The sequence below is a fragment of the Chelonoidis abingdonii genome, chromosome 1 (assembly GCF_003597395.2).
Source record: "Chelonoidis abingdonii isolate Lonesome George chromosome 1, CheloAbing_2.0, whole genome shotgun sequence".
Taxonomy (NCBI): Eukaryota; Metazoa; Chordata; order Testudines; family Testudinidae; genus Chelonoidis; species Chelonoidis abingdonii.
This window is the reverse complement of record NC_133769.1, coordinates 244,380,835-244,395,809: the sequence shown is the minus strand read 5'-3', so window position 1 is coordinate 244,395,809 and position 14,975 is coordinate 244,380,835. Positions and strand designations below refer to the sequence as shown.

At 40.0% G+C, this 14,975-nt stretch overlaps 1 protein-coding gene across 2 annotated transcripts; it reads left to right on the top strand.

The window, feature by feature from the left end:
* Positions 1 to 393: 393 nt before the first annotated feature.
* LOC116816321 (acetylserotonin O-methyltransferase-like) lies at positions 394 to 13,321 on the top strand. Of its 2 annotated transcripts, XM_032765463.1 has the most exons (8): positions 394 to 577; positions 2,200 to 2,374; positions 4,581 to 4,710; positions 5,625 to 5,693; positions 6,235 to 6,353; positions 10,330 to 10,470; positions 11,870 to 11,992; positions 12,628 to 13,321. In XM_032765463.1, exons 1-8 carry the CDS (start codon positions 506 to 508, stop codon positions 12,837 to 12,839), a joined length of 1,041 nt encoding a protein of 346 aa, XP_032621354.1. In that variant the 5' UTR covers positions 394 to 505; the 3' UTR covers positions 12,840 to 13,321. The 2 variants fall into 2 exon arrangements, with proteins under 2 accessions (XP_032621354.1, XP_032621360.1); XM_032765469.1 differs by lacking the exon at positions 11,870 to 11,992.
* Positions 13,322 to 14,975: the final 1,654 nt, after the last annotated feature.

Here is a 14,975-nt window from a genome sequence, read left to right as displayed (position 1 = left end):
ATTGGAGACAAATAAGGATCTATATTTAAGGATTCTACAGTTCCACACTGGTGCCAAAATCACCTGCTCAGAATAGCATAGAACTAGGATAAAAGTTTGCCGTTGTACCATGGTTGTGATTAGACCCTGAATTAATTTAACTGATTTATTATGTCTTGATAAACTGTAACATCCCCTGTTCAGGTTTTTGACATTGTAAACACTATCATCTAAATATCTTTATTTTGCTTTCTATAACTTCTCATTAGCTTTTTAAATGCCATTTTGACTGATGAAACGTATAAATTCATAGTAATTCTCCAGCCTGTACTTTCTGGACAGAGAGCCAAAGAACAGCAAGAAACCTAATAGAAGTAACTAGCTGATTCAAATTCTTCAACCAATGTGTGTGTTTCTCACAACTAATAAGGTTAAGTGAACTACCCAGTGTGATCTGTATCTAGTGGAAAAGAGGCTTATTTAAATGACGAAGGCAAGAGGATCTCTCACAGAACGCTGAAGGAAAATGAGCTCCACAGAAGACCTCGACTATCCTCAGATCTTATTTCAATACAACAATGGGTTTTTAGTCTCAAAGGTAAGAATTACAAATAATGCTTGGAAATTATATTAAAACTAGGTAGGTAGAAATTTCCAAACTCAATTTAGATGATTATTTTAAATCTAAAGAAAGGGACAGACTCAATACAAGGGGTTCCAGTTTTAACCTCAATCTCCTAGTAGTTTGTCAAATTTTAACTTGAAATAGGCATGATGAAAGTTTGCAGAAAAAAAATCTGTAAGAGACGTCACCTTCAATGATGGTCCAACTCTGAGATAATTTATCCAACTCCTTGAATTTAGGGGTTTTGGGTAAAGGGAACCCAGATCTGAACTAAGTTGTATTACTATAAAATCTTCCAAATGATGCTTTGCTAAATTAAAATCACCCACAATCGTGCCAGTCTGTTTTGCTAAGAGAATATCTCCAAATACCTCTAAATTTTGGTTTTTAGATAAACAGACCACAGATCCAAATGACTCTTGGTTTTGATTTTCCAAAACCTAACCTCAGATAATACAGTTTTGCAAAAATATTCTCAACTACAGTGAATTTTGCATATCTGTACTTACCTTGTGCTGCAAAAGAGAACACAGTGGCTTAGCTATATTTTGGCCAATTGTATCCCTTGAGGGGGAAACAGATCTAGTTTAATGACTGTCTTTCAAGAAACAGAATGGTAGTAAGGCAGAGGTGGAAACCCAGAGATTTCATTTCCCTCTTTGAAGATTTTTTTACAAACCATGTATTCCAATTAGTATTTAATATTTCCTGCTCTGTCAAAAGCCAACACAGCAAAACAAGAAACATAATTCATAGGGGTGGGGGGGGGGGGTAGAATTAAATGCCCAATGAGTCTCCTTTCCACTATGGAGAGAATATAGGATAGTTTAAACAATAACAGTTTTTTAAGCACTCAGGCAGTGGATGGCCAATATTTTTCAAATTCACACTCTTAAAATATATTTTTGAAAGACAGTCTAAAGATAATTTTGATTTTGCTGGATGGTGTGTTATCTCTGAGAGGGAGAGGGGGAACTCTGGGGAGGTTTACAAAGGATCATGGCAAGCAGGAGATTAGAACTGTCACACTCCAGCATTTTTGTGAACTTTTTCTATGACAACAATAAAATGTGCAATTTAGCATTATACGTTCCATGCTAGACAGAAAGACATAAATAAAAAGACATTTGTTACCATCTGGAGATAGGCTATTAGATCTATCTAAGGGCTCCAAATCTTTTAGGATTGTTTCTGGCTTTGATGCACAAGACTTTCATTGTTTTTTTTAACAATAAGTCACATCATCAGTCCCTTAATCATAGCACAGTGCCTTTAAAATGTGGTATTGGTAAGGGTCTGTTCTAAAACTATAAAAGCAAAAAAAAAATGCATACACAATACCTGACCTTAATATGTGATCATTTAATGGGTAGTTCAGCAGGGAACAGAAATGAAAGAAGCAGTGCAATTTACACAATGGTCTCCGTGCTAAAAGCAACTGCAGCATTTTCATGGTTGAAAAACACTTTAATGGTGGTTTTTACAATTCTTGTAAAAAAAATTTCACCTAAGGACCTGGGGGGCATCTCAGGGCACCATCAGGGCGCATCTGCACTTTTTCTTAGTCCACTGTCTCCACGGCGATTTGCTTTCAGATTATGTTTACTGCCTGTGAACTGGGAGTGTTTGATCTACTGCTGAAGTCAGAAGGGTCCCTGTCTTCAGATGCCATTGCTGAACGTCTGGGTACCAGCATCAGTGGAATGGAACGGTTACTTGATGCCTGTGTGGGATTAAAGCTCCTGGAAGTCGAAATGAAAAGTGAAGGAGGTAATGTTGTTGGGAAGGGAGAAGACTAACAATTAAATCACTGTTGGTTTTAAGGCCTCATTAAATAGTATGTGCGAGACTGAGTTATAATATTAAAAGCAAAACTGCCAGAATGAGGGAAGAGGTATAGTGTGATTTGAGAAATCTCAAAGCAGCAGATTTACAAAAACTGAACTTGGGTAGAAGTAAGAGAGAACAACAGATGCATAGTCACTTTTCTACCTTTCCTAAGAACCTCTTTAACTCACTGGAGCAAATTCAAAAGCAATAGTAATTACCCATGCATAAGGGAATTTGAGTCTAAGCAACTGTAAGGGAATCTAAGAGAATGTTGTAAGATGTGTAATTAATATATAGTCTGGAGGCCAGAAGATGGTATTAGTTACACTAATTTAGACTTCTTTAAGCTCTCCCGGCAACTTGGCCAATTGTCTTTATATCTTTATATTAATTATCTTTATTACATAAAGTGCACTTTCAGATTTCCTGAGCGAAAGACAAGAGGTCAGATCCTCAGCTGCTATAAATTGGTGGAACTCCATTGAAATTGACAGAGCTATGCTGTTTATGCTGTCTGAAGGTCTGGACCTCTGCAGTGTGAAGTGTACTTTAAAAATATTTACAGATAGCTTAGAAAGAGATGTGTTCAGACAAAGCAACCCTAATTGAAAATCCTATGTATACAAAGAAATTTCTTTGCTATGTGTTCTCTGGTTTCAGCCTGAATTGTGCTCTCAGTACATGATTTAGCAGGCAGAAATGAGGAGAAAAGCCCACAGAGAGCAGGAAAAGACTGTACCAGATACAATATCTATCTATTCTTTCTAATCTGTTATATTCCATATGCAGCAAACATTGGTGAATCTCTCTGTAAATATCACCCACACATTTTGCTGACAAAACCAGCAGTAGGTATCCTCCCCATGGCAATCAAGCAGTGTTCTAAGGATTAATATAAATCCACTGGTACACAGGGACTGCTATAATAAACATCCAAGAAGAGTGGCCTTTTTACACGTATCTTTTCTACTCTTAGGCCACATCTACATGGGGAAGTTATTTTGGAGCAAGGAAGGGGGAATTTAAAGCGCTATAGCCATTCCACAGTAGCTCCCCATATGGATACTCTTATTCTGGAATAAGAGTTGACTTGTTCCAGTTTAGCTTGATCCACTTCCAAAATGGATTAATCTAAAATGGAAAAAGATATTGATATTCCACAATAATGGTGTCAGCATGGGGAGCTCTCACCAAACAGTTATTCCAGTCCATTTCACCATGTAGACAAGCCCTTAGAAATCTGTGGCCACTTCAGAAGCCACCTACACCCTTTTCATGGCAACCAGGCCAGCTGCAGGAGCACAAACGAGGCAGCATCCACCCTACTAATGGAAATTCAGGTGGATGCTTCAGAGGAACTTTTCACCTCCATGGCAGCTGCCTGGGTGTAGAACACATGCAGAGACTTTCCTGGAACTGCCCAGACCCCAGTCTTCCCATCACACACAGCTGAAGAGTAGATTTAAAGCCTAACCTGGTTCTCACTGAGTTCAGTGAGCGTTTGCCTGTGCTGTAAGAGAGAGAACATGTTCTATACCAGTCCATATATCTGTCCATGAAAGACATATATGAAGCATAGTAAGAGCCCCAAACTTTGCATCTGTCAGATGACTCCCATAATCAGCCAGCGAGAATATTGAAATTCAGTAGCAGTAGATGGCCTCAGAAGTGTCTGAGCTTTTCAAGTTAAGGATTATGGGTGGTCTTATGTCCTGGGGATTTAACTCTCCCTATTGGTTTCCTCATCAGGTGAAAACAGACTGGGACGTTAGGTGTTATCGCTGAAATAAGATGCTTTTGAGCACATACACTAAAAAGCATAGTGGAAAGAGATGTCACCACAGGTGTATGGCTTATATACTTTCATAAAGAAGTGCTGATAGTGATGGGGTGTGCTTTTTACATCCTGGAATCCTTCACTCCAGTTCTTACAGCATCTGATGGGTAGATATGGTATGCTATGCATGAGTGCCTGGACCCTCTCCCATCTCTGGTCTGTTTAAACTGGGGAATCTCCTGCAGTTTCTTTGTTGCTTTGATTGTATTCCTACAGCTTGTTCTTGTTACATAGATCATGCTGTAAAACAGGCTTTGCACAATGACAAGTTTGTAAATGTTAACTTACCTTTCCCTTTATTCCGTTTAGCCTTTTACAGGAACACAGAGCTTTCCAACCTCTATCTTACAAAATCAAGTCCCAAATCTCAGTATCATAATTTGATGTACTACTCCAAAACTGTCTATTTGTGCTGGCACTACCTGACAGATGCTGTGAGGTAAGGAGATGAAATCTTATGTCGTTTGTACAAAACTCATGTGCCAACACCCATTGCAATACAACACTTTGCTACATTTGTGAACCTGCTCAGGAAGAGGCGTGTCTCTGGGGAAACATTAGAAAATGAAGACATATGTAACCCACACACCTCCTGCATGTGGTGCTCTGTCCCATGTGGCTTGAGCAGCATGCATTTAGCTCTAGAGCTCCCAGGTTCAATACTGTCTGCTGATAATACATATTAACTGGTAATTGTTTCAGAAGAATGTTGAAGTGCAAAGTATCAATATTTCTACATGAGCTTATATTTGCTAGTGCTTCAGTGGATGAATTCACTGCAGATTCAGGAAACAGACTTTTATACTATGCTTATTTGGTGTGTCCCAAGGGGAACATTTAATCATGACAACAGTTTCTGTGGAGGGAAGCCCTCGGTCAGGCAAATGATGATGAATAGTGACTGAGGGATGCTTACAAGGATCCTAATTGGTTTTGTTGCCAAACGCAGAAGAAAGTGAGGAAGGAAGTCAGTGTATATTGGGCCAGAATCTCAGCCGGCACAAGTCAGCACAGCTCTTTATGGAGCTGTGTCAATTTACACCAGCTGAGGATCTGAGCCCTGTCACTGGTACATCAAATAGCAGTTGTGTTTCCTTCCCCTTAGTGGTGTCCGATAATGAACTTTAAATAACAACAAAGTAGAGACTGATTTCCTTTTTGAATTTTTTGGTGTGGCACAGACAGCTTTCAGAATGATTCAAGCAATCAAACAAATGGTAACACTTGTAATACCAAAGGTGATTCCCTTTTTCCTTAATAAGTTTAATAGAATAAGTACCTTAATAAAATTGCCACCAATGCAGCAAGGAGTTAAACCAAAAATATGCTCACAATTTTGTAATTTTTTTTAAGAGATGGGAAAAACCAGTATGAGCGAGCATTTGGCGTTTCATCAAAAGACCTCTTTGGGGCTCTCTACAGGTAATAATCAATTTAGTGTTGGGATGACTTTTCTACTTTGTATTACGACGTCAATGGTGAAATATGATGATTAGTCTTATTCACATGAAAAATCATTTCAATGGTATCCAGTGTTGAGAATTTCTGGTATTTCTAATACGCTTGTCATTTGGTATCAAAGCAAAAAATTCTTACTTGGAGCCTATCATGAAAGTTTGTTATGCATCATACTTGGTAGAATGGAAAATTCTGTTAAATGAGAAACATCTGGGGATCTAGCATCATAACACCCTCCTGAATGATAAGTGTAACATGTTTTTTTTCCAGTAAGCCTCATAAAAATGTAGGAAACAGAGTGGATTTATTTTAAATGTTTTGAATAGCTACTAGTATAAATTATTTTTACTAGTGGTCACTGTAGTCTATTGTGCATGCTGGCTGAGAAGCAGGATTTTATATAGTATTTGAGATAAAAGTTAGTGAAAGATTAATATTATGCTAGCCACTAATGAATGTATCATAATTTACTTCTGCTACAAATAATGTTCTTTCAAATCACTAGATCAGAAGAAGAGATGATCCAATTCATGTATGGTTTAAATGCAATTTGGAGTATATGTGGCAGAGATGTGATTGCTGCATTTGACCTATCACCTTTCACCGTCATTTATGATCTGGGAGGTAAGTGTCATCAGAATTTTGAACTGTGTTCTTTGGTAAGCTATGGATAAATACTGCACTTATACTACAACCTTTGTGAGCAACAGAAAAACAGGACACACTTCAAGGTCAGGATCAATCACAAGGGAAGCATTTTACATTTTGAGTCAAAGTCGTATAAAATTATGAAAATGATAAAAGCATTAGAAAGTGGAATGTTTTTCTCAGTCTAAAGAACCCATAGATCTAAGTAGCAGCTTATTTTCCATCTCATTGATTTGGTAGGTTTTTCTCTGCCATTGCTTAAGAAATTCTGCCAGAACAGCCTCCAGGCTACTCTTCACTTCATTCAGTGACTTTAGGTTGATAAATTGCCAACATCCGTCTTACCCCCAAACAGCTTTACCGTTGTCTCTGTATTTCAATCCTGACAGGATTTATTGCACCATGCAATCTCCATTACTACTTCTCCCCCATTGTTTTGCTCTTCCATGTTTCTAAAACACAGAAAGCAGAAATGAAGTCTGGCTAATCTGTTCTGGCCATTTTCACTTCTCAACCTCTAAAGGCATTCAGTGTGCCTCAGCTGTGTCTTATTCTTCTTTGCAATGGCCTTACCAATGATTTTCTGAGTAATATTGATGACAATTTCCACTGGAGCTGTGCATAGCATTAGAACAGCCTCTGCCAATATAGCGCCCTTGTGGCAGCAAATATAGCCTCATAACAGGGGTAGGCAACCTATGGCATGGGTGCCGAAGGCGGCATGTGAGCTGATTTTCTGTGACACTCACACTGCCCAGGTCCTTGCCACTGGTCCGGGGGGGGTCTGCATTTTAATGTAATTTTAAATGAATCTTCTTAAACATTTTTAAAACCTTATTTACTTTACATACAACAATAGTTTAGTTATATATTATAGACTTATAGAAAGAGACCTTCTAAAAACGTTAAACTGTATTACTGGCCCATGAAACCTTAAATTAGAGTGAATAAATGAAGACTCAGCACACCACTTCTGAAAGGTTGCTGACCCTACCCTGTAATTTGGCTGTAAAAATTCTGCAGATATCTTCAGTCACACTGCAATCACTTAGACTCATAGACTTTAAGGTCAGAAGGGACCATTATAATCATCTACTCTGACCTCCTGTACAATGCAGGCCACAGAATCTCACCTATCCCCTTCAATAACAAACTCCTAACCTATGTCTGAGTTACTGAAGTCCTCAAATTGTGGTTTGAAGACCTCAAGCTGCAGAGCATCCTCCAGCAAGTAACCCGTGCCCCATGCTGCAGAGGAAGGCGAAAAACCTTCAGGGCCTCTGCCAATCTGCCCTGGAAGAAAATTCCTTCCTGACCCCAAATATGGCAATCCTGTGCATAGCTTTTAGAACAGCCCCTCTGCCAAATGTATGGCAGCAACTATAGACCCTACAGTGTTGGATGTCAAAAATTCTGCAATCACCAATACACCACAATCACTTCTGTGTTTTTCATGAGCCAAGTGATATATTAAAATCTGCTACATATGACGATGATGATGTTTTCAAGTGTTAGTTTTATTATTTCAAGGTTTTCTTGACTACATTTGTTGGGTATTTCCATGGCCGATGGCCCTGATTTCAGCCTCAAGTTGTAATTATCGTGTATTTAAGGATGGGCCTGTGGCTTAAGCACCTGGGTGAATCAGTGTCCATAAGCATGCCTCTTTTCTGCCCTCCAACTATTTCATTTTAAGTAATCTCACTGGGAAAATGAAATCTCACAGTGCAAAAGTTTCAAGGTTTTAGAATAAACTGTATCCGAAAGTTGGGATGAAAAGCCAAATCTCAAACATTTTTGCAGGAGAGAAATTTCTGCAACACTTCATTTTGGAAATACCAAAGTGTTCCTATTGAGGGAACTATTTCAAAATTTCCCAGATGAAAGATGCTTCTTGGAGGGAACTCTGCTCCTGTGGCAACCCCACCACAGGAGCTGCTGAGGACCAGGGAGCTGGGGATCCCAGAAAACTGTTTCGCCTATAGGTTAACTGGCAAGGGTAGGGCAGGCAAAGCTGGAAGTAAGTAAATTATTCCTGAAGCTTAGTGTATTCATAGCCATGAAATCTTCCAGATGGGGTCCCACGCCCACCTGTCAACTTAAAGTCCCTTCGCCCCCTCTCCGGGGGCCTTCTCCCAAGACAAATGTACTGGTTGTCTTGATGATTTCTTCTGTGCTCCAGACTGGAATCAGTGTTTTTATTACAAGGGATTTAAAAGTGTTCTTGGTGATTGTCTGTATAGAATTAATACTGAAGAGCCACTCTACAATTTTGTAGGCTCAAAATTTGGACCACTTGCCTCCCTCCCATCCTTCTTTCTGTTTGCAAAGTCCTTATACAGAAAATCTTTCGGTGCGCTTTTTCGGTCTGAGTCCAAACCCTAAAATAGTTGATGGGAATTGTCCCATTGACTCCACTGATCTTTGGAGGAGGCCATTGTTGAATGCTCACTGCTTGCAGTCTGATGCAAATGACTAGTTCTGCAGGAACAAGCCCATGTATTTTTGGGATGGAGCAAAAGCAGCTGAAGCACAGAAACCAGATCAGTTTTCAGTTCACTGTGGTAAACAGTGAGAAAAACATGAGTTTAAATATCATGGGAAAAATAACCTTGGCATATGCTGTCCTTTAATGTAAACTAACTCAACTCATGCTCCTCACCAGTTTCTTTCCCCCTCTAGGGCTTGTTTTTACAATACAAACAAACCCCATCCTGAACATTAACTGTATGGGAATGTTTTGAATGGTGAATACTGGATGTGAATCTTTCACATTTTTAACAATTCGATTATTTTGCTCGTGGCTCAGTGTGGCATTTTCTATATATCAAGACCTGGCTTTGGTGTAAACCTAATAGGAGGAGATAAGTGCTTTGGAAATCCAGCTTGTAGGGAAGGGTGCCTAGAGTTCTAATACACTGCTGAAGTGACTGTGCTGATTGTGACCATGCTGGGACACAAGAGTTTATCATAGCTCTGCCCCTGGTTGGCTGGATGACCTTAGGCAAGTCATTTCCCCTCTTTGGGCCTTTGTTTTCCCAACAGTACAATGGAGATAATGATATGTGCCTTCTTTGTGAAGTGCTTTGATATTCATAGATTAAAAGCTCTATAGACTCATAGACTTTAAGGCTGGAAGTGACCACTGTGATCATCTAGTTTAACAGCACTATATAAGAGGCTAAATATTATTATTTGCTATGTGCATTCCTAAATATTGAAGATGGGAGCTTTAAAACAGAAAAATGATGTGTCGATTTTTGATAAGGGAATATCTACTGTGGTGGGTCACTGGTATTTTAGCTTTTAGCTTTATGTAAGGCTGGTTGAAATTTTTTCAGAATATTTTCATAAAAAATTGAGGTTTCTGTTTTGCAGTGTTCAAAACAGACCCAATTTCATTGGTTTAAAGTCTCATGTTTTATGGCAAACACTGAAATGGTTATCTCCATTTCCTGTTTAACAAAACAGAGGTTTTCAGTGAAATAAACTTCCAGTAATTGTTTTCACTTAAAAAAAGTCTGAAAAATGTCATGAAAAGTAAAACTCAAAAAAAGTCAATATTTCATAAAATTTTCATATTCAAACTTATCATTTTTTAAAAGAGAAAACTCTTCATTTGAAAATTTCCAGCCAGCTATAGCTGCCTCACACTATGTTGTTAAAACAATATCCTTTACAGATTGGTGGTTAGATCACAGGACTGGGAGCAGGGAAAATTGGGTCCTATTTCAGAGAAGACACCTAGGCTGGGAGACCATGAACAAATCACTGATCTCTTTTGTATTTCAGTTTCTACTTCTATAAAAATGGATACTAACATTAACCTACCTCACAAGGCGGCATGAATCTGAGTTCATTGCAGTCTAAGTTTTTTAGATGGAAGATATTATAAAAATGACCAATGTTGTTATATTTGAGCATTTACTCTGTATTTCACTTTCACTATAAGGATGTGCAGGTGGTTTGGCCCAGGAATGTATTTCTTTGTACCCAAAGTCTACAGTCACAATTTATGACCTACCTAAAGTAGTACAAGTGGCGAAGGAGCGTTTTGTACCCCCAGAAGAACGTCAGATCACTTTCCATGAAGGTAAACTTGGTTTGTTTTGTGTATGCTCATATGCAAAGAAAACTGTGCTGAATGGACCATGTTTCATGATAACGGAGTGTAATGAGTAATGTACACCATCTGAGCTTGGTTTCTCACCTAGGAGAAACTGAGCTATTAGTTGCCAAGGATGCAAGTATGTACCAAGGCCTTGAATATTATCCCAATTAAACAGCAACATAAAAATTAAAAACCAAGCTCCTTGCTGTGTGCTTCCTAGCCCTTCAGTGCCACGTGGTGGGGATGCGTCTTTACTGAACAATTGTAGGCATGTCCAAAGTGTGCAAAATTGTTGAAAACAGTAAGTTGTGTATATTAGTGCCATATGACTGGCCACAAAGGCTCACAAGGACATCCATGTTACATTTGAAGGGATAAATGCTGTCAGGGTGCTGTTACAATATAAACTGAGTGTTGAGGCATCTTGCTTTTAGATGTCTATTTTTACTATTTAAATCAAAATAAATGATCAGTTTTGAGGGAGTGGGGGTCGGAGGAGGTGGAGAAAGACAGAAAAATGGGACCCAGCAGTGAAGAAGGGGGAAAAGTAGAGGGGGGTGATGACCTAAAAGCAAAGACAGAGAAGTGCGACAGGCGGTTTATATGGGTGTAGCAGACAGGAAACGGAAAGAAAGAGAGAGAGAAATGAAATTGGCATACAAGCGGATGCATAAAGTGCGCACCAGCAGTTATTCAATACTGGGGGATTAGCAGGGCCACCAGAGGATTCAGGGGGCCTAAGGCAAAGCAATTTCAGGGGCTCCTTCCATAAAAAAAAGTTGTAATACTATAGAATACTATATGCTCATGGGGGCTCCTGCAGGGCCCAGGGCTTGGGGCAAATTGCCCCATTTGTCCCCTCTCTCCGGCAGCCCTGGAGATTTGCCTCCTAAGTGGGGCTGTGAATCTTCTTTATTTGTATTGTGGTCCCACCTAGATTGGAGGAGTTTTTTTAAATGTAATTGATGTAGACGGAGGTGAAAATTAACTTTTTTTGGTTTGTTTAGGAACTCTCACCATCCCTTTCTTTTTACTTCATTACATGTACGTTCATTTCCGTCTCTTCGGAGAAATTGTGAAGCACTAAAATGTTTCCAAAGAATCATGTGTCTATTAGATGTTTAGCTGCTTACATTTTTCAGGCTTCTTCCATACTTAACATGAACAAACCCCATTTGCACTACCACATGGCATTGAGAATTTTTGACATACACTCTTAGTCACTGCTTAGCATTGGCCGTGAGCATGACAAGCCAGATGAGTGTTTCCCAGCAAGTCTTTTGAGTAGTTTTGGAGTTAGCTTGTACTTTTTGCAACACCAAATTTAAAATGTTTCCTTATTCAGGCCTGTTTTTTGCATTGTTTTTCTTTTTTGTTACAGGAGATTTTTTTAAAGATCCAATTCCAGAAGCTGACCTATACATTTTGGCTAGGATCCTGCATGACTGGGCAGATGGCAAGTGTATGCAGCTGCTAACAAAAATCTACAAGGCTTGCAAACCTGGTATGTTTTCCTCTTTGCAAAATAGAGACTTATATGCAACATTTGGTTTGGACAGGGTTTTTGTATTTTTTTTTTAAAAGGTCCATTTGAATGAAAGACTAAGTAAAGAAACATATCTGAAAACCTTTCTCCTTTTAAGTCAGTGATTTGTATCCAAGCCACGCTAGTAATAATGGCCAATATGAAAATTTTCACAATTGGTTTCTAGGTTTGGGCACTTCACTTTAGACATGGAAGGCCAGATATTTAAAGTTATTTAGGTGTCTAATGATGTTGACAGGCGCATCTTCAATTTTTGAAAATTGCTAACCTGCGTTTCTAGATGCCATGGGTTTGATTTTCAGAAGGCCTGAGCAACCACAGCTCCGGGGTTCATTTCTGCTGGCATAAATAAATGTTTCAATCACAGCTAATAGGTTCCCCTTCACTCTCTACTTGAAGTACAGGAAATAAGTTAATTGATGCACAGAATCCCTCTTACTATTTCATTAAATAAATATAACATGATTTTTCTTTTAATTTAAGGGAGATCACTAAGGTTTTGGAAATACCTAAAAATGCAGTTGGAAAATAAACTTTCATGTCCTCCTCTGACAAATTAACGTGTTTGTTTTTAAATCTCTTTATCCCACCAGGGGGCGGAGTGCTGCTGGTTGAAACACTTTTGAATGAAGACAAAACTGGGCCTTTAGAAGCTCAGCTTTACTCTATGAACATGTTGGTTCAGGCTGAAGGAAAAGAACGAACGCCAACCGAGTACAGCAAGCTCCTCGCTGCAGCTGGTTTCAGAGAGATTCAAGTCAAGAAAACAGGAAAGCTCTATGATGCTATTTTAGGAAGAAAATAATTCTGTCTCTTCTTTCTTGCCTGTTGTTAGATGTGTAAATTCAGTGACGTAACCAGCTTTTACTAGACAGCAGCAATGAACACAGTTCATAGTTAACCATGTCACTTTCTTTGTACAACAATACACTGCTAGAACATTCACTCATTATGTGTGTTGAGCCTGCAAGGATTGATGGTCTGCCAGTTTGAATGTGATTCCTGTTTGGCTCTGGACTCTAACTGTGGGAATAAAGTAATTAACACAGGTTTAACAAGAAATAGCATGTGAAAGCAACACTATGGAAAGCTTGTACTCCTTGCATTATACATTTTTTGTATTCTGTCAGACTCTGTACTCTCCCTTGCATATTTAACATAATGTCCCATCTGGGTTTGTCCTCAGCTTTCTTTCTGCAAATATAAACTGTGCATCAATGTACTGATTGCTGTGGGATGCACTGAGATTCTATGAAAATGTATACAGTGTAAAGGGAGTGAACTCTCTCTTGTCAGGATTTGCCATCTTTCAGTTTCTTCAAATGTTTCTTAATTCAGTCTCACATCAGAACAACAAGAGGACAGTCAGTATAATGAAAAATATGAGATTCAAAACTAATCAAATGAAGTGTTTTCCCCCACACTGTCTGTGGCACTCATTGCTACAGGATACCATTGAGGCCAGGAGCTTAGCTGGATCCAGAAAAGTAGTCAACTTTTATATAGATAAGACTATTCCCCCTATTCTCTCCTCCTTCTTAGCAGGCCCAAATATGCCTGCAATGCACATCCACAGTCCCACCTCCTACAGCTTAGGGTCATGTTACATTTTGGGCCTGGGGTCTTCATCCCACCCCTTTTGTACCCCATGGGAGGGGTAAGGAGTGAAGTTGTGCTGCAGTCAGTATTTCTTTGGTCTTTTAGTGTTTTATACCTCCCTGTCCCCCATATCTTTGTCCCTCCCAACTAGTTGCTTGATTTTGCCTTGAGATAGTGGTTGAGGCGATCTTAAAGTGTGCTCTGAGTAACACTGTAACTGCTCTGTTCTGTTCTCATTGTACTAACAAATCCAGCTGCTAGGCAGAAGAAACATCAAAGTGTCTTTGTTCCTTGTTTACACAAATTAGTATAAGAGTATCAAAAAGTCAGCCCCAAAATTCTATTCCAGGCTAACAAACAGACCTATATACTGACACTGATCCCTGGGTATTGGGAGTTAGGAGGATAATATTTCTGGAAGCAAATCATCCCTCAGACACCTTGGCCTGGACTGAATTGACCTTTTGAGGTGAGGTAAGCGGAGTGAGGTTGGGACTTGGCCTCATCTGTGGCACTGTAGTCTGCCTCACCAGCTGAATTCAATGAGTACAGAAGTCATGTGTGGGAGACCATGTGACTAAGAACCAGGCCTACTGGGAGATATAAGGGCAGCCTGGGTTTAGTCAAGAGAGAGACTTCAGGGAAAGCAGGTGTGCGTCCAACTGCACCTGCCTTGCACCCCAACCCTCTGCCCCAGCCCTGAGCCCCCTCCTGCACTCCAAACCCTTAATCCAGAGCCCCACCCCGGAGCCTTCACCCCTAGCCGGAGCCCTCACCTCCTACACCCAACCTTCTGCTCCAGCTCTGAGCCCCCTCCTACACCCCAAGCCCCTCATCTCCAGTCCCACCCCAGAGATCGCACCCCCACCCAGAGTCCTCACCTCCATTATGTGTCACTCATCGCCTCCATATTGGTGCACATGACAAAATTCATTCCGCAAATGGATGTCAAAAATTAGAGGGAACACTGCTTGTGTGGAGGAGGGTTGCAAGGTTTGGGAGTGCGGGGGGGCGTGTTGCAGCATGACATGGTATTGCCACCCTTACTTCTTCACTGCTGCCAGCAGAGCTGGGACCTCTGTCAGCAGCTGCCACTCTCCAGCCACCCAGCTCTGAAGTCAACAGTGCAGAAGTAAGAATGGCATATTATGGTATTGCCATCTTTACTTCTGCGCTGCTGCTGGGTGCCACCTTCAGAGCTGAGTACCCAGCCAATATCTGCCACTCTCTGGCCACCCAGCTCTGAAGGCAGTGCAGAAGTAAGGGTGGCAATACCACGACCTGCCCCTACAATAATCCTGCAACCCTCCTGCAACTCCCTTTTGGGTCAGTATCCTAACTG